General features: G+C 41.4%; 1 protein-coding gene across 4 annotated transcripts in view; it reads right to left on the bottom strand.

Moving 5' to 3' along the window:
* Nucleotides 1-23,753, bottom strand: part of kcnma1a (potassium large conductance calcium-activated channel, subfamily M, alpha member 1a) — a 194,588-nt gene that overhangs the window by 82,725 nt on the left and 88,110 nt on the right. For all 4 annotated transcript variants that reach the window (XM_061837674.1, XM_061837675.1, XM_061837676.1 and 1 more), the window contains exons 3-5: nt 14,831-14,892; nt 2,673-2,766; nt 1,103-1,214 (exon numbers count right to left, since the gene is read on the bottom strand). In XM_061837674.1, coding sequence (XP_061693658.1) covers nt 1,103-1,214; nt 2,673-2,766; nt 14,831-14,892 — 268 coding nt within the window. The remainder of the gene's footprint in view (nt 1-1,102; nt 1,215-2,672; nt 2,767-14,830; nt 14,893-23,753) is intronic.

The raw sequence follows: 23,753 nt of genomic DNA, 5'->3' as shown, positions 1-23,753 counted from the left end.
CTACTATGCAGATTATAATCAGGAAAAGCTAAAAAAAATGCTCAAAGAAAATCCAAATTTTTTAGGCTTGGAACGAATTATTTCTTTTTCCATTCATTATGATGGGAAACATCGATTTGGTTTTCGAACAAATCACTTCTCGAACCGTTTTCTGGAATGGATTGTGGTTGAGAATCGAGGCATCAAAGTATATTCTATATTTTTTTTATTGTAGAGTGGCAATGGAAGTTTAGTTGCTTCATTGGAGTTCCTCATGTAGCAGTTGATTTACTCAACTGCAGCAAGTATTTTGAGCTAGGTCTTGTACCAGATTTCAAGAAATGCAGTGCAGATAAACCTATTGAAGTGGAACTGCAATATAATCTCTTACCAAGTGATTATTACAGTCTTCCAGTTTTGAGAAGAGCGCCTTATATTTTGAGAGCATCATGGCCGAGGATCACATACGAGAATCCGGGTTTTGTGTTTGGCCGAGGTCCTGAGGTAGCAGTATTATTCATGGTATTACAAGCAGAGTAGCTGTGCACCGGAGCAAGACAAGAGAGCCTTTATACTGCAGTGTAATTTAGGTCATAACACTCCGAACTCGCAGATGAAACTAGGCCGTTATGTAATACAGGTTAGGGTGTTTTCCAGACTGCTCATGCAAGACTTGCACGTTCGTGTGTGCGGATGAGGAGCGAAATGTTGGATTTGTGAATTTAGAGCGGTGATGGGTCACAGTGAGCTGTTTCAGGCGCAATCTACTCTTTGTGTTTTGTTTAAAAGACATAAAACCGTAGTCTCTGGTCTCCCCATGAGACACTCTTCTGTGGCTGTGCTCCTTGAAATATCAGAGGAGATTTCCTGTCACTTTCCATGACAAGACAAAGAAGACTGCAGCCCCCGGGAGCTAGAGAGCCGCAGAGAGAAACTCGCGGTAATGGGGGAACAGAGAGGGGAGGGAGAGTCGCTGATAAAGAGGAAGGTTGACAGGTAAAGATTGAGGGCCAATGGTAGAAAAGAGTGGCGGTGAGGGGAGGGGAGGGGAGGGGAGGGGAGTGTTGGGGGGGTGCTTGTGTTGAGGGCAAAACAATCGCGGACAGGACCCGCGGCGACTCACCGAGCCAGCTTCTGTTCAGGTAGACGGAGACGAAGACGGGAGGGACGGTGAAGAAGTCCACCACCGAGTTGACCTCGAGCCAGAACCACAGCTTGTCATTGGCTGCTATAAACTACGAGAAGAAACGGGGAAGTCAGTAATCACAAACATAAACCGCTAGCTACCTTTACAACATCATGCAGGGACTCCACCCGACTTGCTGATTCATCCGTGCCCCGTGGTAGGGGGCGTAAGTAGCTTATGAGTTGATTTAGTCGTTTGTCAGATTTGCCAGAAGACATGACAGCAATGTAAAACAGATCTCCTTTAAACTATTAGGGTTGTTTGTGCACAAAAAAGAACAGCCAGTTTCATACTGCAAAAGAAAAGGGAAACTGGAGATTTGTTTGAGGATCCCTGCTCAAGAAAAAAATCATGTAGTCATACTCAGTTATGGAGATAAAGCGTTAAAATGTTTTTCACCATTTCAGTTTTTCTCATTTTTTGGATGGGGAAGGAGGTGGATATAACTGCACTCTTTGGACCACCAATAATACGCCGAGTCTGGCCCTTTGTTCTGAATAAGTCTTGTAAAGATGCACGGGGGAAAACAAACAAAACAAAATACACACACAAGTGAGCAGATGTGGGTAGAGTACAGCCACATTTTACAAGTAAGAGTCGTTACTCTGGAATAACTCGAGTCGAGTAGTCCTCCGGATAATTACTTGACTAATGAGACAAAACTACGCCGCATTTTCAAGCGGTTCTTTTTCTCCCAATAGCATACTTTGTGTGCGGACATGTGACTGTCTTGTGTCGTTTGATTGGTGAACTTGATTCAAACAACACTGAAGTACTCACGGTGGACTATAACAACTGCAGCCTATTGGGAAGTCGAAAATGAATGTTTAAAAATTGATTGCACAGGAAATTATTGATATATGAAAGTAGTGAGCAGAATGTACATCGTTATAACAGGAAAATTAATTTTTCTTATTATCATAAATACTTGAGTAGAAGTAAAAAGTGTGCTTCACCATCATCTTCTCAGAGAAGTTGAATTTAACCAAAATGTTACTCGAGTGCCGGCACGGGGGCCTCACAGTTCTGATTGTGTTTTCTCCGGGCACTCCGGTTTCCTCCCACATCCCAAAAACAGGCAACATTTATTAGACACTCTAAATTGTCCCTAGGTATGATTGTGAGTGTGACTGTTGTCTGTCTCTATGTGCCCTGAGATTGGCTGGCAACCGGTTCAGGGTGTACCCCGCCTCCTGCCCATTGACAGCTGGAATAGGCTCCAGCGCTCCCCGCGACCCTTGTGAGGATAAGCGGCTAAGAAAATGGATGTATGGATATTACTTGAGTAAGTGTAACTGCATAAATGTAGCGCACTGCTATCCATCTCTGGAAGTTAATCATCGGATGCTTGCCGAACATAAGTTTGGTGTGATTTTGGAGGCGTACACCATTGATAAGGTTCATTCATAAGTGCAGGTATTTGATTTAATTTGTTTTTCACAGTACAGTATTTTCTTTTGATGACATTATGATTAGAAACAAGCATAATAGTGCATGTGCGGCTTACCCGCAGACCGAAATAAAGGAGGAAGAAGACATTGAAGGCCATGTCGATCTGTAACGTGAAGTCTTGGTAGAAATTCTGGCAGGATTCTATAGGGCTGCAAGACAGAAAAGAGAGAAACGCGTTACTCATTGGACACGTGACCCGATGATTAAGGTGGTCTATTTTTTTCCCATATCCTACAGAGAGACACTCTAGGTGGGTAATACGGGTGGAATCAATATCACAATATTAAAAAGAATTTTATACGAGACGCTTCTGTTTGTGTGTTTTTGCTCCTCCGTCACAAGAGGCTGAAATGGGACTCGAGCCAAAGTAATCTAGATTTTCTTGCAAGCTGTTTTTAAAGGAACAACAAAGTATTTCCTCCAATAGACGTCGGCGTGTTCATATATTGACTCAATTGCAAGGTCGGTGCAGATATTAATTTATTTAACCACTGGCCAATGTTGTGACCACGTGAAATGTCAAACGCTAATTGCCGGGAAGGACACAGTTTTCCCATTACTGAAAGCTGATCTTTTGTACCGTGCAGGTACACAACCAACTCCTTCACAACATTTTGTCCAAGTCGGAAGAATTACACAATCCATCTATTTGAGGCGCGGTGTATTTATTCAAGTGGACAATGCACTGAGTGAATAATTGGGGCACGGCAGCAATTAGAGCGGAGACCACTACAGAATTTGTGCAAAGGCTGGATTATAAGATTCCAACAGGAAGAAAAGTAATTCTGCCTGTCATCCGCATCCTCTAAAATATCTTACAGGGCATTTATTTTAAACTACAAATATTCCCCAGTATGACAGATTCTCCACTCTGCAGAATCTCCCGCATCCTCTGCTGTCAACCAAGAGGCGGCGGCCGCTAACCGGATGTTTCTTTTGCGAATGGCAGATGTTGATAAATAAGTCACGGTGTGCTCGGCTGTCATAATACCCATCCTCGTGTTTACCCCGATGATGATAAATCATTAGCAAGTAGGCACAAAAAGCAATCACAGGCAGTAACCGTCCAATTCATCACTTGGAAGTACGCCTGCAATCAGGAAACCAAAATCCCCCCCTCAATCCACCCGCGCGTAGGAATATCATGAATATGCATAATGGCTTGCTGGGATGGACGCGACCTTTGAGAATGCATCGGCTGGCGAGGGAACACACGCGCGCTACAAAAATACATAGTCGCATTTGTTTGAGAGGAATATTGAAGTATAGACAAGATGAAAGGAGCCCTGTGTACAGGATTGAGTGTAATGCATACTGATCTCTGGAGGTAGACGAGCGAGGCTTCGACATTTTTATCATCCATGAAATCGGATGAACGAGTAAAGACACGCCAGAGAGGGAGTATCGGTCCAAGAAAATGATCCGACTTTTAATCCGTGCTGTCCGTCTCGGGCGTATCCTCGGGACTGTTCTGCTCTTTAAGATGATGTAAAAGCCTCGCCCATGTCCAAAGAAATTAGAACCGCTCGCGGCTATTGTTAAAAATAAATGCTTTGATTTGGTTGAAAGGCAATTTCCTCGTGAAGTGCAATCAGATTACAGGCAGAGGTTAATTTGAGTCCGTCCCCAAAAAGGAGTTTACGGCGATGTACGAACATTTTCAATTAAAGAGTCATGCATCAAAGCAACAAACTTCCTTTGCTGTCCCATTGCAAAAATAGCTTCTTACAAGACTATGCGTGCACACATACACACAGATGGTGCACAGTGAAGACACCATTTGGAATGGTCACTGCGGCATCTCCCCCCCTTGGGCTCCGCTATGGCCTAATACTGACGAACTGCTCATCTCGAGTCATACGACCCCAAAGCGTTCTCGATAACCCCGTCGAGAGCGTGGCAGCATGCAACGCTGGCGTCAGTTTGACTTTGCATCATATGGAAAGATCACATTTAGAGACCAAAAGTTTTCATTTGGTCATCTACAAAAGTCTGATGATAGTGACTTAACTAGAGGAAAGAAAAAAGTGACTGGGACAATCTGGAAGAGCAGCTAAATGGGCTTTGAAACATCCAACCATACATTTTCTATAGTTCTTGTCCTCACAAAGATCACAGGTGAGGTGGAGCCTATCCCAGGTGGGCAAGAGTACACACTGAAATGCTCGCCACCCAATCGCAGTCACTGTGATTTGACGAGCGCGACGCAATTCTGCATAGTCAAGCATAAAAAAATCACCCCCATAAAACTTGTTCCGAGTAGAAAAAGTAGATCTTGAAAAACGTTGCTTATTTTGTATCATCTTGACATTAATTTACGTGTTTATTTCATAAACGTTGTTAACAAAACAAGCCTGCTCCCAAACAACCGGTATTCACCCGAAAACAGGAAATGTAAGTTAACCGTACTGAGCATGTTCGGAAGTGATGCCAAAAGCGAATGTTCCGAGCTGCTTCACGTACTGCCAGCACATTTACGTCGAAAGTCATCAACATAATGAGCCATGTCAAAGGAAATTCAGTTACACCAGATCGATCGCAAGGCAATTTTGGTTCATCCTGTGACAACGTGCCCCCCCAAAAATAGGCGTCAGAGTATCATCCATCTCGTTGCTTGATTCAGGTGTGGCCAATACATCGAGCGCACTCACATAAAGGCTCGTTCTAGCAATCCGGCCTCCTATTTACGGCAGTCGCAGCGATGCACGTTCCCCCTCCTCCTTTCCCCCCGGCTCCCACCACCCCGCTGGTCGATTGCGAGAGGCTGGCAAGTGGGATTGGCATTAAATAGTTTAAAGTCTGTTTTTTATGAAAATACTGCATACAGTTTAACGCTCAAATCTCAAGTCTGCACTCGCAAGTCAAAGCAATGAATGGCTCAAATGACGGCTCCTATTTCAAAAAAGTTATCAGTCGCGTCACTCATACCTGAAGGCACCACTGACATGGAAGTCAAATTTAAAACAAAAACAATGCCTCAAGCAGTGAGAAATGGACCCTTGCCAACCCACAATATGGAATTTCGAGGAAATTTGCAGCTGGATGCAAAAGCCAAGTTCTGCCCAAAAGCTTTAATGAAAAATAAAAAAAGAAGTCATCCATTTGTCTGACATACCCTGTCGAAATTTGAACGCAGTCAAATAAATCATGGCCTTAAGAGGACTTTCTGGAACAATCATCGCTACCATAATCCGCCCACATGCAATGATGAAATTACTACCCATTTACTCAGTACCCATCCACCCATTTTGCAAGCCGCTTATCCTCACAAGGGTCACAGGAGATATTTGAACAAGGCCTCAAAATGGCCAGATTGATCCAAATGTGGCCTTGAGCATGGAACAACAGACTTCCTCTACATTTTTTTGGACATGACGTCGTCACTGCAACCAGCTCTCTGGACCCCGGCACGGAACTGTTATAGTACTGCTATACCATAGAAATATTAAGACACCCGGGAACTGTTTTCAATAAGTCAAAATGAAAGGAGGAGCTCCGTGAAACGTCACTGTGCTTGCAGCTCCCAGAGCAACACTTCCCAAAATAATATGAACGTGTGGGCATTATACTAAATGCCTATGAACCAATTATAGAAAAAATGATGACAGAATTATTGCAGCGGATTGCGTTCTCTCATCCAGCGTCAGGGTTTCCAACAGGAAACCAATGCAAGACGAGACAAAATCCCGGCTGCCGCATCGGGTGTGTGTTGTCCGGGGATGGTGGGGGGTTGTCACTTCACACCGCACAATCACATGGGATTTCTGGCCACGAACTGTCCGTGTCCTGCGGAAAATAGACCGCGGCACCACGCGGCTCTTGTTACTCCTTTAAGCCCTGGCACAGCCTGGGGGGGGTGAAGCTTGGTGATGGCAAGGAGAGAGACACGCTGAAAGAAAGGCAGAAAGAGGAGACATAACGACTGTCATAGGAGGCTGTGAATCTTTGTGTGGACAAATGCCAGCGTATCCTCTTAGACTCGATGAAAATAAATGGTCTAAATCCTGGGGACTCCAACGCTTCTATAAAAAGCTCCCGTAGTCATCCATGGTTTATATTTGTGAATGCCCCCAAAAAAGAAGAAAAAAAAAATTTCAGTTCTGCGTACAACCCCCATAGCTGCTGCTTATTTGTAAAGCCGGAGCTGCATACACACAAGCGTCGGACAGAACACGGCCTGCCCGAGGGTGACGCCGCAGGACGCGTTCATCTATTTCAGGACCCAAAATGTTTCGTCACATTAACCTCCTTTGACCAAAAACAACACACTGGCACATATGTAAATCCTCATTTGCTCACAAGGGCGAGAACTTGGGTTGATTATGACGCTTTTAAAAATAGCCCAAAATACCTTCTGCGAGACAATAGGCCTCTGCGTGCCCTACTGCGACCTTGACAATCGGAGGGACTAACAGCGACGGATTTTGCTGCCTATACCCATAATGCATCGCCACTAATGAATGTTTTGATCCCACGCCCGCCAGTGCAGGCGTTGAAAGCCATTTAGGCCTAATCAGTAAATGTCTGCCTAGAAAGACTTTCTTCTAAATGACTACGCAGCGGGGTGTCTGGGAACCCAGGTTAGTGTTTAAATAATTCACTTAGGTCAAGGTAAAAATAGCGCTACAAGGGCGATGGATGAGTACACCACCTTCCCAAAGGAGACTAAAAAAAGAACATTTCAACTGAATGTAAAAGACTAGACAAAGATTTATTAATAGGAAAGGCTTGTAAGGAAAATAAAAATAGCAAGCCTCACTCACACTTTGCTGAGAGAAATGTTCTAGTCCATCAGTTAACTCCTTTTAACTACAGTGGGATACTGTACAATAAGCGGGGCATAAAGTACACTGAGGTACAGTTCAGGTAATGAAATTTTAAAAGTTGCTTCTAAAAAAGATTAATATAATGTATCTACATCTTAACAACAAGCAATGACCGCATGCTTTTCTTGACATTATTTTGCTTCAGATGTTCAAATAAATGGAGGTTCAAGCCTCAAATTTTGAATATTGACGATAGAACATTCAATTTACTGCCTTTTACCAATGACTACTATTTGATCTACAGTAAGCAAAGTTTGTAACCTTTGATTAATACCTTGTTAACCTTGTTGGTTGGCATGGAAACCTAACCTGAACAAAACAGATATAATTTTGAGAGTCTGCGATGCAAAATTGTTCACAATGAGTTAAAAATATACTGTATATTTTGTAACCCAGTATGAATGAAGCTTCTAAAATTATTTTATTTTTAAGAATGCAGAAATAATGGCAAAATTAATAATAAGGGTTTCAAAAATATTGGATACATTATTGCACAACTTCTAACGTCCCCATGGTGACTTTGATTCTCAAAAAGAAATTCAATTAAAAAAAAAAAAAGAAAGGTCCAGTCCAATCAGCGTACAATTGCAGACTGGCTGGACTAATTAGCGACACAAACGTTCCTATCATTACATTTCTAACTATTGTTTCGTTGCAGTTCGTTTACATTTCGCAGATAGTGGTTTGAGATGGGTGGCACGGTGGATCAGCTGTAGAGCATTGGCCTCACTGTTCCGAGATCCCGGTTTCGATCCCGGGCCCGTCTGTGAGGAGTTTGCATGTTCTCCCCGTGGTTACGTGGGTTTTCTCCCCGCACTCCGGTTTCCTCCCGCATCTCAAAAACATGCAACCTTAATTGGACACTAAATTGTCCCTAGATGTGATTGTGAGTGCGGCTGTTTGTCTCTATGTGCCCTGCGATTGGCTTGAAACCAGTTCAGGGTGTACAGCTGGGATAGCATGCCCTGCGACCCTTGTGAGGATAGGCTGCAAAGAAAACGGATGGATGGATTGTTTGAGATGATCATTTTTTTACTCTTACACAATCTTACTCTGTGTTAGCGCAGCAGTACTTAATACGTTTGTCAATTTATTCTAATTGTCTATTCTTCCATTTCACTTTCATATCCAACAAAATGAAAAGATTTTAGTCTTCAAAGAAAGAGACGGTTAGGATTAAAAAAAAAAAAAAAAACAGCTCCCTTTGCACAACCACTGGCTAGCGATCGAAATCACGTTTCACACTCCAGCTCTAAATTGTCCATTGGTGTGAATGTCAATGCGTGTTTGGCTGTGATTGCCCTGTGATGGGTTGGTAACCAGTTCAGGGTTGTGCCCGGTCTGTCTCTTGCCAAAGGTCAACCGGGATAGGCTCCAGTTACCCTTGAGCCTAATGAGGACAAATGTAGACAATGGACGGTTTGAATATCAAGACCTGTTTCGGAATCCGAGATATCCGATTTCAGGCAGTTTCCCTCAGTATCAATGCGAGTGCTATGTGAACGAGTGCCATTAATAATATTTTTGTGGATTGAAATGTGGAGAATGGTGTCAGCTACTAACAGCGTCCACTAATGGTTACACGGTCTTCTATGGTCCAAATGGAGGCTCTGGTATTCAACCCTGATCTCACTGCCAGGTACGTACTATCAACACCCCGAGAAGGAGGTCCGTTTTTAGGCCGGTCTTTGCTGACACAAGGTCTGGCAAGCCTTGCCTCGCTTCTCAGCTACAGTACATTTCTCAGATTACCCCATTAATAACTCATTAGGAGGCGTTTTTGTTTTGGTGTTGACATTGGTTACACGCTAATGATAGAGATACGTACATGTGCAGGTTTCTGTGGCCTTGGACGGTGTCGCTGTTTTCGTGCTACTAGCTTAACAAGAGCCAGGACTGGAGCAGGGACATTCGTTTTAAAAGCAGCAAGTGGTGTATATCTCCCCCATTTGTCGTTATTGGTTTGATGGGTGTACCCAAGAGGAAAATGGAGGCAAGGGGGTGAAAGAAGCTGTCCAACCAGATCGTCGTGCTGGTGGGGGGCGGACGGACGGGACTACTTCCTCCTGTTGACAACCTCATTCATATAGCATGAGGGTTTGTATCGGCGTGTTGCAGAGTAGCAGACAAAGGCTGAATTCAAACACGCCACGGGCACAGATTGGAGGTAAACAAGCTCTGTGCAACAACAAACAGATGGGCGGTCATTTTCGGCGCTTACTGAGGCTTCATTCATAAGCAGACCTCTCAACAACGTGTTTGCCAAGTTAATGACTACTGAGCAAGCTCTTCCGTGACAACAAACAATTAAGCCTTTTGAAACAATGTCTACCAGTCTCATGAAGCTTTTACTAATTCATTTTAACAATCGGAAGCATGACTTGTAGGAGAAACAGTTAGAAACATACATTTCTAGCTGAATAAAGACCCCGTTACATTTGGTAAGGATCCAGGTAAAAGTGCAGATGCATCCACAATCGACTGTGTTCAATTCAATCATAATCCCAGACGCAGAAAGTTGCTTGCTGACTAAACATAAATAACTAATCGAATAACCCTCAATTTGATCTTTCATTACCCGTTTGGCCTGGGTGACATTATAGATGTGGCCGTTGTAGTGCCGATTGACACAAATCCATTTTTCAGGATTTTCCACAACATTGCATTTGAGGTTATCACCAAAACGTTTTCTCTCAACTAATTGCAACACATTTTTTAGGTAAATAATTGTTCACTCTTTCCATTCTTCAAAATGTTATAATTTAGCAATATAGATCTAATTATAATGTGTTCTCACTGGACATTTATGCTATGTGGGGAGGAGCAATAACCACATTCACATATTATAGAGAGGCAGCAGGCTACATGGAAAACTACTGTACATGAAGTATGATGCAATGGGTGTACCCTTCCTTTTACCAAGTCCCCTCACATGTGATTCTAATAAGGGCAAGCAATATAGAAAACAGATACATGGATAATTATTCTGAAATATTTTGCAATGTGTTTTTCTTTACTTCCAGTTTCTCTTACAAGCAGACAAAAACAACTAATGGGTGATGATGTAAAAACTGTGCCAAACAAATATGAGCGTTCATCTGAGATGGCACGCTGTGGAGACCCCTAACGGGACAAGTCGAAAGAAAAAAAAAGTTGAATCTATAACTTTGCAATGGAAATGCAGTTGTAGTTGTAGAAGGAAGGAAGGAAGGAAGCTAGGTAGGTTCACATAAGAGTCTTCGCATATCCTTATTCACAACTTCACCCTCACGTTTTTTTCCTGTGCCAACTATCCGAGCTAGTCACTGGGGGGAAAAAAAAGATGGCGCCAAAGGTCAGGTTAATAAAAGTAGTCATGGGGTCAAGTAAGGATAGTGAAGTAATGCATCTTGACTAAGAGACAATTGATGAGTTCAGTTTAGACTGGGTTGTTAGCGGACATTATGCAACACCGATGCATTTTTTTTTTTTTTAAGTCAACCTATCTGTACTGTAAGCAATTTATTTTTATGGGTAATCTTGTAAAATGTGATCAAAATAAAGTTTTTTGGGGGGATTATAGTTTGTGATATATCTATAGTTTTAAATATTAATATAGGCAGCTATACATATTTGGTAGGGCATTGATTAGTCATTTTTTTCACTACTCACAGCAGGGTTCAGTCCCTAACCCCTCTGAATATCTAGCATTTACTCCCCAAAAAATGATGAGTGAAAAATTTATTTTAACACATTAAATTCCCAATTGAATCACAAACACAACACGCTTTTTTCACTACAGCACCATCAGCTGGATCTTGTCGGGCACTGCCCGAGTTTTACTAAACCAAAAAGCACCACTGGGTGTCCTCCTGCCTGTTTGCCAAAAACAGCCAGTTGACTTTATATGAGGGCCACAGTGACCGTTGAGAAATAAAAGACCGAACCGCCCCACAGAGAATGTAATACATAACTGTCAATATTTAGGAGAGTAATTGTGATCATTAAAAGTGTGAGTTCCAAGTCTGTAATCATTGTTGTGTCTTTTTTCCCTCTTTTCTTCTGCTCTTGTTAGGGTTCATTTGCAACGAAGGTAAATGAGGTGGTTTATTTTTAGAAGGCATATGAGAGTGAGTTAATTGAATTATGCCCGTGGTGTCATGCGTCTGCTTCGTCTTCTTTTTCTTTGTCGTCTTTTTCTTCACGCATCCACGCACATGCAACGCCTGACGCCAGGTGCATCCTCATGGATCGCAAGGGGAAGGAATTCAAACAAAACGAATGAGATACTGCAGGATTGTTGTGACAGATTGTGAGTAGGTGACAAGTCTGAGTGATAAATGGTAAAAGCCATTTGTGCCTTCCTTGTGTGATGCATTTTGGACTAGTTTCATGTTGCCAAGGCAGGATATCTTTGTCTAGCTGATATACATTGAATAGAGCACAATACAGCGAGTGCTTATCAGGAAATTACTGTGTTTCGGTCAGGTGTGACAAAAATGTAGCGGAAAAATTGCACAATCTTGGCCATGATGTAAAAAGCCCACTGAGTTTGTGGAACCTGCCTTGGTTTGATAAGAAGTCGGCCAGTGAGGAAGCCTCTCTCAATGCCAAGCGTAGAGAGGAGGATTGGGGGCAGTATGGACTGCTGCACTGATGGATTAAGCAATGCCTCTGATGCAGGAAAGCAATATATATAAAGTCAACTGTAGTAGAAAGTATGAAAGCCTGCCATCAAACGTGAGAGGTGACGGCTGAAAGGCAACACATAATACGCAGATCAAAGTACGAGGCAAATTCGCTCAATGTCAGACTACTGTAATAAAATCTCGTTTAGACTATTTTCGACTGACGTCACACACCTTCCGCTTTAGAACGCGGTTGCCATTTTGGTATGGTGAATTCGTGTAAACAAACCGTAACCAAGCAGGAATTATTTCAGAAAGGCATATGGATGGGGACGCACTATTATGTTATTGGTTGCTCAAACGAAAGTGGGCGTTGTAAAGAGTCTTTCTTTCGACTGCCAGCTGTGATCAAGAACCTGTGCGAGAAAACGGAGCAGTTAGCAACCAAACGGCGACAACTGTGGCTGTCTCGTATTAGCAGAGCCGATCATTCCCTTACGTCTGAGTTTCCTCGGAGCATTTTATTCTTGGTAAGTATTGGATACCTTTTGGAATTTCGCACATACGTAGCAATAACTAAGTTCTGTGAAGGAGAAGTATTCTTTAGGGCCGAGGGCCTACATAATACTCACGTGTGAATGCAATGCATATCTCCAAAATCTGTATTTTCTGTTTGATTATAATAAGTTTGCAAAAACAAGTTACCGCACCGCTATCTGTTTTGTAAGTTGAGTTAAAAATGTAGCCGTGGAAGTGGAGAAAGAGGAGCGGGCTCCACTTGAGACTCGTCCCAGTCAAACCTTTCTCTATCCTTCTCGTTAACAAAAACAAATATAAAAATCAACATCTCTTTCGTTGGTATAATGAACATAATTTAACAACACTGATATTTAAATCGCATTGTGCGGTACACTAACTTTAGCAATGTGGAGACCCAGGTTGCTTATAATGGATACCACCGCATCACGAACCCAGCCGTTGATGAATTCTTTGTCGGCAATTCTTTATTTGGTCCATGGTATAAGCGCTTGTTGAGAAGAGGCGATAGTTGACGATGTCTGGATAGGTTACCGACGCTCCATTTGTGTTTCTCCAAGGCATACGGGTCGATATTGTCGATCAAAGCGCACTTCTTGTCGTGAGGGTTTCTTGAAAAAACATTTAATGAGCACTGCTAACTTTCCAAAGTCTTTTTAGCCATTATGCGTCACTTGTAACAGTTGTACAAACATTTGTGTAACTCCGGTCTGTATGCAAAAGCGATAGCGAATGGCGGCTCAGTAGAGTGAACCCATTCAACATGGCCGCATGCCCCGGAGGTAGTCACGTGGTCGAAAACAGTCTATTCTGATATCACCGCTTCCCATTTTTTACGGTCATTGGGCTTTGTCTATTTAGCGCATATGGGTCCAGAAACATTGCTGTGCGAATGACAACAAGGGTGGATTGTGCCTGACTGTATTATAAGAAGAAAAAAAAAAACAGTGTGTTGGTGACATTTGTGTAAAGGTGTCTTTATAATCGCACGTGCGGCGATCACGCTAGAGTCACTACGGCTCTCCTGCTGGTAAATTGTCTTTATATTCGAGTGCAATTCATCCGTGCAGTTTTGAAAATATGCTGCAGTTCATCTCCAAGTCAGAGGTGTCACTATGGATCGTATTGGCGAGGATGACAGCGTGGAGTGTCCTCAGAACATTGTTGGTCATTTCCAGTAGCCGTTTTTACTTTCCTTTCCGAAACAAGGAACAAAACAACAACAATGGCGACCGTGGAAGAGTGTCTGGTTGAAAAAATGGACCTAGATAACCAGATGATACGTGTAATTATGCAGCAAAATTGATCAAGAAGGTGGTGGCGTATGTGGTATGTGGAGCCGGGAGGAATGGTGAGTACGTTATCACAGCATGTATCTAAATCGGGCCAATCATGAGTGATGAGCTCCGTGTCTTTTTTGCAAGCAGCAAAACATTACATAGCCTAGCAAGCTAATGCTAGCCCTCGTGGTTGTCTGTTAACACGCTGCTGTTCTGTTGAATACACAATCTGACCAGTGCAGGGAATTACAACCTTCTTGGTTCAATTAATTAAAAAAATAATAATACTTCCAGTGGATGATGTACGTTCCCTGCACGAAAATAAAATAGCATAGCAAAAGCAATGTAAGCATTACTTACATTGCTTACTTACTTATTACATACACTCAACAGTCAGTATTCATTGTGGACAACCCACATCTAAACAGCCTTATAGTGAAAGACTTATTAAGGGAGGTCAGTTTGTTACCATTTCAAGCCCACTGCCAAGTTTTACCATCAATCAAAGCAGCCCCTCATTTCAAATCTCAAATGAATTAAAATCTTGGAAAAAAAAAAAAAAAGTGGATGGTACTGCAGTGGTTGTCGCAGGGATGCCAGGCCTGCAATGTGATGCTGGGTGACTGCCAACCGGGGAGATGCACAAACTGGCAACACACAACCTTACTTATCCACATGCACACAAACACACACACATACCAAAACAAGATCCACCACACACGAGTATGTGCCTGTCTCTGTTGCCATGGAAACTGACATCCCTCCCATTGACAAGATGCTGCCTGTGTGCACGCACGTGTACGAGTGTGTAAATACGAGCATTTGCATTTCAAAGACTTCACATATGATTCACACACAGTATGTAGGGCAATGTCAACGCAAGTTATGTTTATTTTACTTAGCATGGCTCAATGAGCAGAGAATATCATTTGAAATATTTCCAAAGAAACGGGACACACTTACTCTGAGGAGTCTATAAAGTATATTCCAAGGGCCCCGATGCTGAGTGCAAATACTAACACCACCTGAGGAGACAAAAGAGGAGAGAAAATTATTGACATGCACATCAGGACGTTACATTTAGATACTGTGAACACATGTACTGTAATTTCCGGCCTTTAAGGCGTGACTTTTTTTCCACACGCTTTCAACTCTGCGGCTTATCCGGTGATGTGGCTAATTTGTGCATTTTTTTCTAACGCCCGCAAGGGGGCACTCGACCGGAAAAGGTAAGAGTGAGAGCAGTGGAATTTATGTTCTGAGGAAGTGACTTTTATTGGTGATTTTTTCTTTTAACTGGCCTTGTTAGTGCTGCGCTAGCATTAGCGCTGTGCTAGCATGTTGCTGCCATGTCTCACTGATTTTTACCAGTTTTTTTTTTTTTTTTTTTTTAACCGGCCCTGTTAGCGCTGTGCTAGTATGTTGCTGCTGTGTTACTGGCACATCTTAGCGACTTTTACCGATGTGTTTTTTTTTTTAACCAGCCCTGTTAGCACCGGGCCAGCGTTTGCGCCACACTAGCATGTTTCTGCCGTGTCTCAGTGATTTAGGTAGGTTTCTTTTTTAAACCGGCTGTTAGTTCTATGCTACCGTCTTGCTATTGTGTAACAGCTGCGGCTGTTTTTTTTTTTTTTTAAACTGGTATGTTTTTTTTTTTTTTTTTTTTAACCAGCTCTGTTCATGCTACCATGTTGTTGCTATGTTAAGATAAGGTATTGAAACTTTGAAAACTCTCTCTGTTTACAGCCTTTGTAAATTTCTCGGTTTTCAATGTGGGTTTCAATGTGGGCACTTGAGGCTTTAACACAGTAGCGGCTTATGTATGTACCAAATGGTATTTCCTTTACAAATGTACTGGATGAGTTTTGTAATCCAGTGCGCTCTGTAGGGCGGAAATTACGGTAATTAAACATCTTTTCATGTTCAGGTTGGAGACTGATGGACATGTTGGGGAGAAAAAAAAAGTAAACTCTAAATAATGTCAGCAAATACAGTGTTGAATGCTACCAGGGTTCTGCCAGTTGAATCCCACACATAAAGCACTGTCATTATCAGAAGTGTTGAGAAGAAGTGCTTTGAGGGGCTGTCAAGTGTTGACATAATTATAAGTGCACTGCTGAAGTTCTGTATAATGACTATATAATGTTTCAGATAGTATATAAAAATGTATATTAAGTGGGTGGGGTAGTAAAGTAAGGGTGATGCAACTAGCAGTGCAACATCCAACCAGGCCTTGGGGAAAAAAAAAAAAAAAATCTACCCAAATTAGTGCTCTCATCATCCCCACAGTGTCAGTGCAATCATCTTACCAACAACTGAAGAGGGTTGTGATGCGCAACGGTCTCCTATTCAGAAACTCCAACAATAGAAGCACACTGCGTTGCCAAACTATCATTCATTATTGACGACGGCGCTTGATTACTTTCATGGGATGGCCCTTTAGATTGACCTGACGGATTGTGCTAGAGGTATTAAGCACTTGGCTTGCATTTTTAATGGTTTTAAGCGGCTTGAATGCGGCACGGCGGCCATCCTCGGGATCATTGTTGCGCAAGGCAGAATGACCCTCGCAAGCACAACACGTCATTGACTTCCCACACAAAAGATGATGGGAGGCTCAAGATGAAAGCGTGGGGATCTTGGATGAAAAGGGCGATTAGGAAGCTAGTGGGTGGCATGACAGGATCACAAAGATGTTGTGTCATCCGTAAAAGCAAAAGGAACCCACTGTCACTCAAGAACAAAACAAGAAAAAACCATATCAAGCTGTCCATTCGCAAAACTGATAGCCTTGCTCATACTTATTGCGCATTTAAGTTGTGGGCGAAGGACAAAAAGAAACCAGATTTGTGCCCATGTTGTGAGTTTTCTTTTCTTAAGTGATAACCAGAAAGCACCATATGACATTATTGATAAAAGAATACAGTAATCAGAGGTCATCAGTTGGATGCATTACAATACATTTTCATTATTAACACAACAATTCTCTTTTTTTATAGACTATGTGAAATGGAACTTTCCCCAACCACCCCCACCTCCCATGGCCTCTTCCTGACCTGTTACTTCTTTTCCCCCGGAAAAACAGCATATTCACCAAAAAAGTGTTACTCTGACACTATGTTATCCGTTTGGAGTTTTATTTTTTGGAAAGTACTGTACAACCTAACATCCGGACCGTGGGCGTGTGCCTGCTATGAGTGTGTCCGACAGTGCATGAAAAATTATCGACACCTCTTCAATCATGCCTTCTGTCTCTGATTGGTTTGTTTTTACTCTGGCATGGTGAGTTCATGAAACCATTTTTTAGATTATAAAATAATTTTAATAGTATACTACATCCTTTTCAGACTGAGGGTTTTAAGAAATTGCAAATTTACCTTTTAAATCCCAATAGGATAAACACTAGCTGATGTTCTTTGGTTATCAAAACTACCAAGTCAAAGGTCAGAAAAATATGACAGGAAACAAAAATCCACTATCATAAAAAGTCCCAAGTTCTGGTTGCATTTGCATCTCAATATCATACATTACATTGGCAGTGATTTCAGTTTGTGCCTCATCACTGAAAGACCAGTAATTTTAAAAATTCCCAATATAAAAAGCCAAACATAGATTAATATCATATATCAACCTCACACTGTGAACATTATTAATTCTAACAAAGTGTTAATAAAAAAAGAATAATTAGTACTACTACTACTAATAATAATAATAATTATTATTTCTTCTTTTCCTTATAATAATAATAATTATTATTATACAGAAAGAAAGTCAATGGACAAAAAATATTTTTATTCATTTTTTGAAAAATTTCAATAGTTACTCCCAGAATAGTTACGTAAATCTTTCGGTAATAGTCTCATTTTGTAAGCTTACAATCTGTAAAATACAGCACAGAGAAAAATCTAAACCTGAAAGAATTGTGAACATTTATATCCAAATAAGATACAATGATTGTTCACAATCATATGAATCCCAATTTTTAAGCTATACTAGCTTTTTTCAGCAATTTTTAAGGTATACTCGCTTAGGCTATACTACCTTAAAAAAGCTACCAGGTATCTGCCAGTTGCCGCAGTTCTGCCAGCTATACTTTATTTATATAGTTAAGCTATAATCACGATACAATAATATACATGAGTTTTCAGTGACATCACACATACAATAAACTAAGAAAATGAAAGCATCCAATATGCTTTATACAGCGTCATTGAGTGCCTGGATGTTTTGAAATGGATTAACCATCCAAAGATGTTATGTTTCTCTTTGGCTCTCCTGCATTTGAGACGTATCCCCCTACACCACACGAGTTGATGTACTCCTGACATTACGTATAACGGTCACTGTGGGTTGAGGAAAAGACGGACCAGAGAGGAGAAAGAACAATTGATGCTCATTCGCAATTGTGGTCGCTCGCTAAAAAGCCAGCGTCGAGCCGAGGAGATAAGACGCATCATCATCATCTTAAACTGACCTAGTTATTCAGCTGTGAAGAGCTCTCCTCACCATCCCCCATCCCTCTTTTGCACATTCACTGTGCTGTGTGAGCACCACTACAAAAGGGGAAACCTATAAGTGTATTTTAAGGCATGGGGGCATCCCCCACACAGATAAAAATGTGATATAAAAAAAAATGAAAATAGCAGCTGTCATCATCAGCATACAGATTTGTGTGTGACGAGATTCCGTGGATGCTCCTATGCCGCGGTCGGAACAAACGTCATGAGGATTCTGAGAAGATGTTTACGTCTTCCTAATAACGCTACACTTAGCTTTCATTTGTGCTATATTTAAAGTGTTAAGCTAAATCGGTCAAATGTTTTCCGAGGTGTACTTTCACAAACACAGCGGCAAGACGGGACGCGTTGAGGAGGGTGGCGTGTGTTCGCTCATGTGTCTGTGAGGGTTTCGGGTTCTGGCACTGCGCGCTAAAGGACTTAAAGTGGCAGCTATCACATGACGACATGAGAATTGTAAACACATAATAACACGTATTAAACACACATGAAGCTCTCACTTGATTTGGCAGCATCTAGGATCATAAAAGCTCATAAGTGGAAGTCATTCAAAATGGCAGAAAAATTGAGCCAACACACTGTATGACACTGCACCCCAAGAGGAGTCTGCACAGTTAAATTATGTCGCAATACCGGTGGTTAAATAATTGTGTAAAACAACCCAGATCTTCCACTTCGATATCACCACCATTACTCTTCAACAAAGAGTGGCGATTTATGTATTGAAATGGATGTTTGCATCAAGCTCTGAGAGTTATGAAATAAATACCATAGACTGGCTAACGAGGCAGATAACTAGAGTACCTAACATTAGTTAGCCCTGTGATTGGTTGGGAACCAGTTCAGGGTGTACCCCGCCGCCTCCTGCCCAATGACAGCTGGGATTGGCTCGGCCGTTCCCACGACCCTCCTGAGGATAAGCGGCTCAGAAGATGGACGGATGGATAAACCCTTCTAGTGATAGTTACGTGAATTGCATCATTCCAGTGGAAATGGTGGTCCACACAAAGAACTCAAAGACCGTGGTCCACACAATGCAGCGAAAACATTTATGTATGTCTGTGAAGAGTGGCTAATTCTACAGCTGATATAAATAATAAAAACAGAACTGTGGGTTTTGGTAACATTCAAAGCCTGGGCTGCATAACATACTGTAGCTCAATAGTGATATGATTGTTAAATTTTATTTATTGTTAAAGGTTAAAAGGGCACAACACAGAAAGCACAATGGAGTAGTAGCAGCAGTACGGGCTGAGGGGGGGGGGGGGGGCTTTTACTACAATTTTGGATAAATGTGAGGTCTTTGTAGGAAGTAGTTGTTTATTATTCCAGACTGGCTCAGTGGGGGGGGCACTACAGAAGAGCTGCCTGATTGACGCGTCAGACAGACTTTTAGAAGCTTTCAAAGGCAAACTCTTGGCTGGCTCTGGCTTGATTTGATTTCTAAATTTGGAAACACTGAAGAAAATGCCCACCGGCTACTATTAAGTACATCTGCACAACTATTAGATGGGAAATTGGGGGACTGGAGCGACCCTTCATAATGGCATTTATTCTTATCGATTCAGTGTCATTCAAAAGACAGTTAAAAGGGATAAAAATTACCTTTTTGATGGCTTGTAGACAGATTTCTTGGTGCTTTGACTTACGAGTTCAATTAATTCCAAGACCCCGCTCGTAACTTAAAACACCCTTCTCTCAAATCATCATTGAAATGGAACGGACATCCCATCATTCCATTCCAGCTCAACAAAAAACACCAACGACAAATGTAATTTCTTTAAATTAAAAAAAAATATATAGGACAGAGAAAATGGATGGATATATAGCACTGACAGTATTGTACTTTATTAAAAATATGTTAATGATTGAATACAATGAATGCAGTACAATGGATGAATACAAATTAAACAGTTCGTGCATCATGGTTATGTGTCAGTGTCTATTGAGATTGTGCTCTTCTGCTGTGCGCACCTTGGCCACCAAGGGGCAGTATACTACAGACTACATAGGATACAAAGAAGAGTTTCACAACTAATTGACTAAGTAAGCTGCAGTAATATTTGTTGTTTTCCACAACATTGATGCTATTTTTTAGCCTGTCTGGTGTTTTGCAATGTGTGTAAGCATCAACATTATTTATAACGAACTGAAGGGTGTATGTGGCGTTATTGTTTGTGTTCATAGTAAAACCATGTATTTGTAGTATTATGGTTATAGTTTACAGTGGTGTCAAAATGTACTGGATCATATTTAGAGATGTATATCAAGTTATGACAGTGGTTTTCAAACTGGGAGCTGTGTCGTCATGACAGCACCCCCCTCCCCAGACAATCATACACACACACACACACACACACACACACGCACACACACACACAATGTCAGTGACCAGAAACACACGACAACAAATGAAACCTCCATTAAATGTTGATTGGGTGTATCAGGACACACAAGTTGTGTTAAAATGGCAAGGGGCTGGAAACACAAGGTTCAGCAATGTCCTGACAACGCTGATAGGGAAAGCAGACTTAATATTCCCGTCACACGCAGGCATAACTCAGCCCTTCAACTGCCAATTCTTGCTGTGCAACACAGAAAGCACAAGCATACCAATTGATAGCAGAGTGCCGTTGTTGGTTTTAACAAATAGTTCTGATTCCATAATAAGTACATCTTTTGGAAAGTTAAAGTAATTCCCTCTGGATCAAATTGTGTAATGACAATCATTTCCCAGGCTGTGTAAGTGCTGGATTTGAATGCCAAAGCGCCACTTAATTCTGTGTTTCTCTCACAAGTGAAGCATTTTAATGATGCATAACTGTCAAGCAAAAATGGCCCAATTATATGCTGAGACCCACAAAACAACGCATAACGAATGAAAGGAGCAGACAACAAAGTGCAGAAAACAATGGCAAGACTGCAAGGCAAAGTAGAATAACAGTCACTTTTGGTACACGAACAAGTGACACATGAAAATACAGAAGTCCACAACGACAGCAGTATTTCTTCAAAACGTGCCATTCCGTCTAAGAGACGCCATGCCCCAATTAGTCACCAAGTATATCATCCATTTAAAACAAACTAGGATGCATCCCAATTGAGATCAGAGATTGGTCCGACATTAGGATCTGATCTGGCTCTAAATTCTCAGATTTTACCTGTCTTTCATAGGAGGTCCATTCCTTACGCCAGTGGTTGGTACAGTACACTGTAAAACTAAATTCAAAATGAATTACACCTACTAAATGTTCTATTACATCACAACGTTTTTTTCTTTCTTTGTTCGGAAAAATCACAAGCTCAAACCTAACACACAATGTAATAAAAAGCAACACTAACGAGCTAACAAAAATTAACATTGAAATCGCAGCACTTATGGCGCTCAAAAAAATCAATATTGGGACACAAACTATGTAGAACCACATAAGAACAAGCAATATAATAACATTTTATAGCATATATTGTTCATAAGCTGTGGAAAATGAAAATAATATTCAATAATGACTTCTTCTGGTGTCTTTATAACTGCAAGCATGTGCATCACTGCATGCACTACACTGCCCTCAGAGGCCAAGATGTCCACAGCAGGAACAGCAATTTTTAAACAAAACTAAACTCCGGTTTCATCAAGAAGTCCATCCATTTTCTTAGCCGCTTATCCTGAGAAGGGTCTTGGGGAGTGCTGGAGCAAATCGCAGCTGTCATCAGGCAGGAGGTGGGGAACACCCTGAACTGGTTCCCAGTCAATCGCAGGGCACATCGAGTTCAAAAGTATAATACACAGTTGGAGACAGCAAATGAACTGACTGAATTATTTTTCACCTCAAAAGTAAGCACTATTATTTATTGAGATTAATTCTCCTGCTTTTCTAAATTGATGGGCTCTCATTAGAATCAGTCCCACTGGCTCGTTCCATACCAGAATGTCTAAAGCACTGACTGTACCAATTGTTTGTCCAGGGTGTAATCTTAATTCTCGTGACTTCTCACCTACTAGCAAACTATTATTTTGATCCTGAAACCTGTGCGCATTGTGTGTTTTGTAAGGTAATACTGCTGGCAGAAAGCTATGTTCTGATGCGTGAAGATTCAAACAGTGGTGTGAAATGCAACACCATCAGTGTACCGACTAATTAAAACGAACTTCGATGTCAGCATCAGGACAGGTGCAAAGTAGTAAACCATCTTGTGAAGACATTGAGAGCCTCATGTGACCAGTTGGAGTCCACACGTGTGGGCTTTACTATATACCGTCAGAAAATAAATGTTCTGTTTTCAATGTTTACAGCTTGAGAAAGTACCAGTACGGTTTTGGTACAAACAATATGACCCCTTGGCAATCAATAATAATTCTGAAGGGACGACATCAGTGGCAATTGTATCGTAAAAGATATCACTCTTCTTATTGTATTTCTTTCCCAAGTACAACACATATTATACGCATAGCCGTAAAAGAAATTGCAGTCACTCATCTTACACGTTGGACATCCAACAGAACATTATTATCCAAACCCAACACCAATACCATCATATAGAGCAACCATTATAGTTGGAGCACAGCAATTTACTTTCCTTAACCCCAGTGGCATCGATGAGACAGGTGCCCATTTATTGTTGTACCTCAGAAAGTGTACCGGTGATTGATGGGCGAGATGGCGCAGCAGAGGAGGGAAGCCTCTCAGGTCTGACAACATGACAGCCTCTAAAATGAGCCTCTGTGAGTCAGAAATGAGTTGGGGACTATGATAGAACCAGACAGACAGGACAAGATCTCCTAAAAGCGTAAAGTTACTCCATCGCTATCATTTATTCACGTTCAAGATATGCTGTTTGTGCTGTGTTCCTGCATGATTAAATGATAAAAGGAAGTCTGCTTGTGAGATCTTGGAAATAGAGTTGCTCCATGATCCCCAAACTTTCTTAGACACTTCATGTTTTTTCCATAACATTAAAATTCACAGCAGTCTCTTGGAGCTCGACTTGCAAATCATCTTGTTGTAGTGAATATGGTCAAAAATTCAAAGTTGTCAACCATCCAAAGTATGTTTTCTATCAATTTATTTTTGTCTTTATTAGTGTGAGAAATTAGTAAGAAATATGTTACTCATGGGAACAACAATACATTGTAACAAAAAAAAAAAAGGCTCCTCTACAGTACTCTTGGAACAATACAAAAATTGTTTTCAGCATTAATTTACTCAGCTAAAACTGACAATATCCGGGTTGTCTTCCATTACTTCTCACAAAGATTGGACACCAATTCCTTGAGAAAAATCGTTGCGTACCAATAGAATGACTTTGCATCAAACACTCAAAGGTAAGCTATGTACAATGAACGGTAAAAGTTTCTCTCTGTACTTGACATC

Source organism: Syngnathoides biaculeatus, chromosome 12, assembly GCF_019802595.1.
Source record: "Syngnathoides biaculeatus isolate LvHL_M chromosome 12, ASM1980259v1, whole genome shotgun sequence".
NCBI classification, from domain to species: Eukaryota; Metazoa; Chordata; class Actinopteri; order Syngnathiformes; family Syngnathidae; genus Syngnathoides; species Syngnathoides biaculeatus.
The sequence above is the reverse complement of the archived record's forward strand: the minus strand, read 5'-3'. Positions and strand labels throughout refer to the sequence as shown.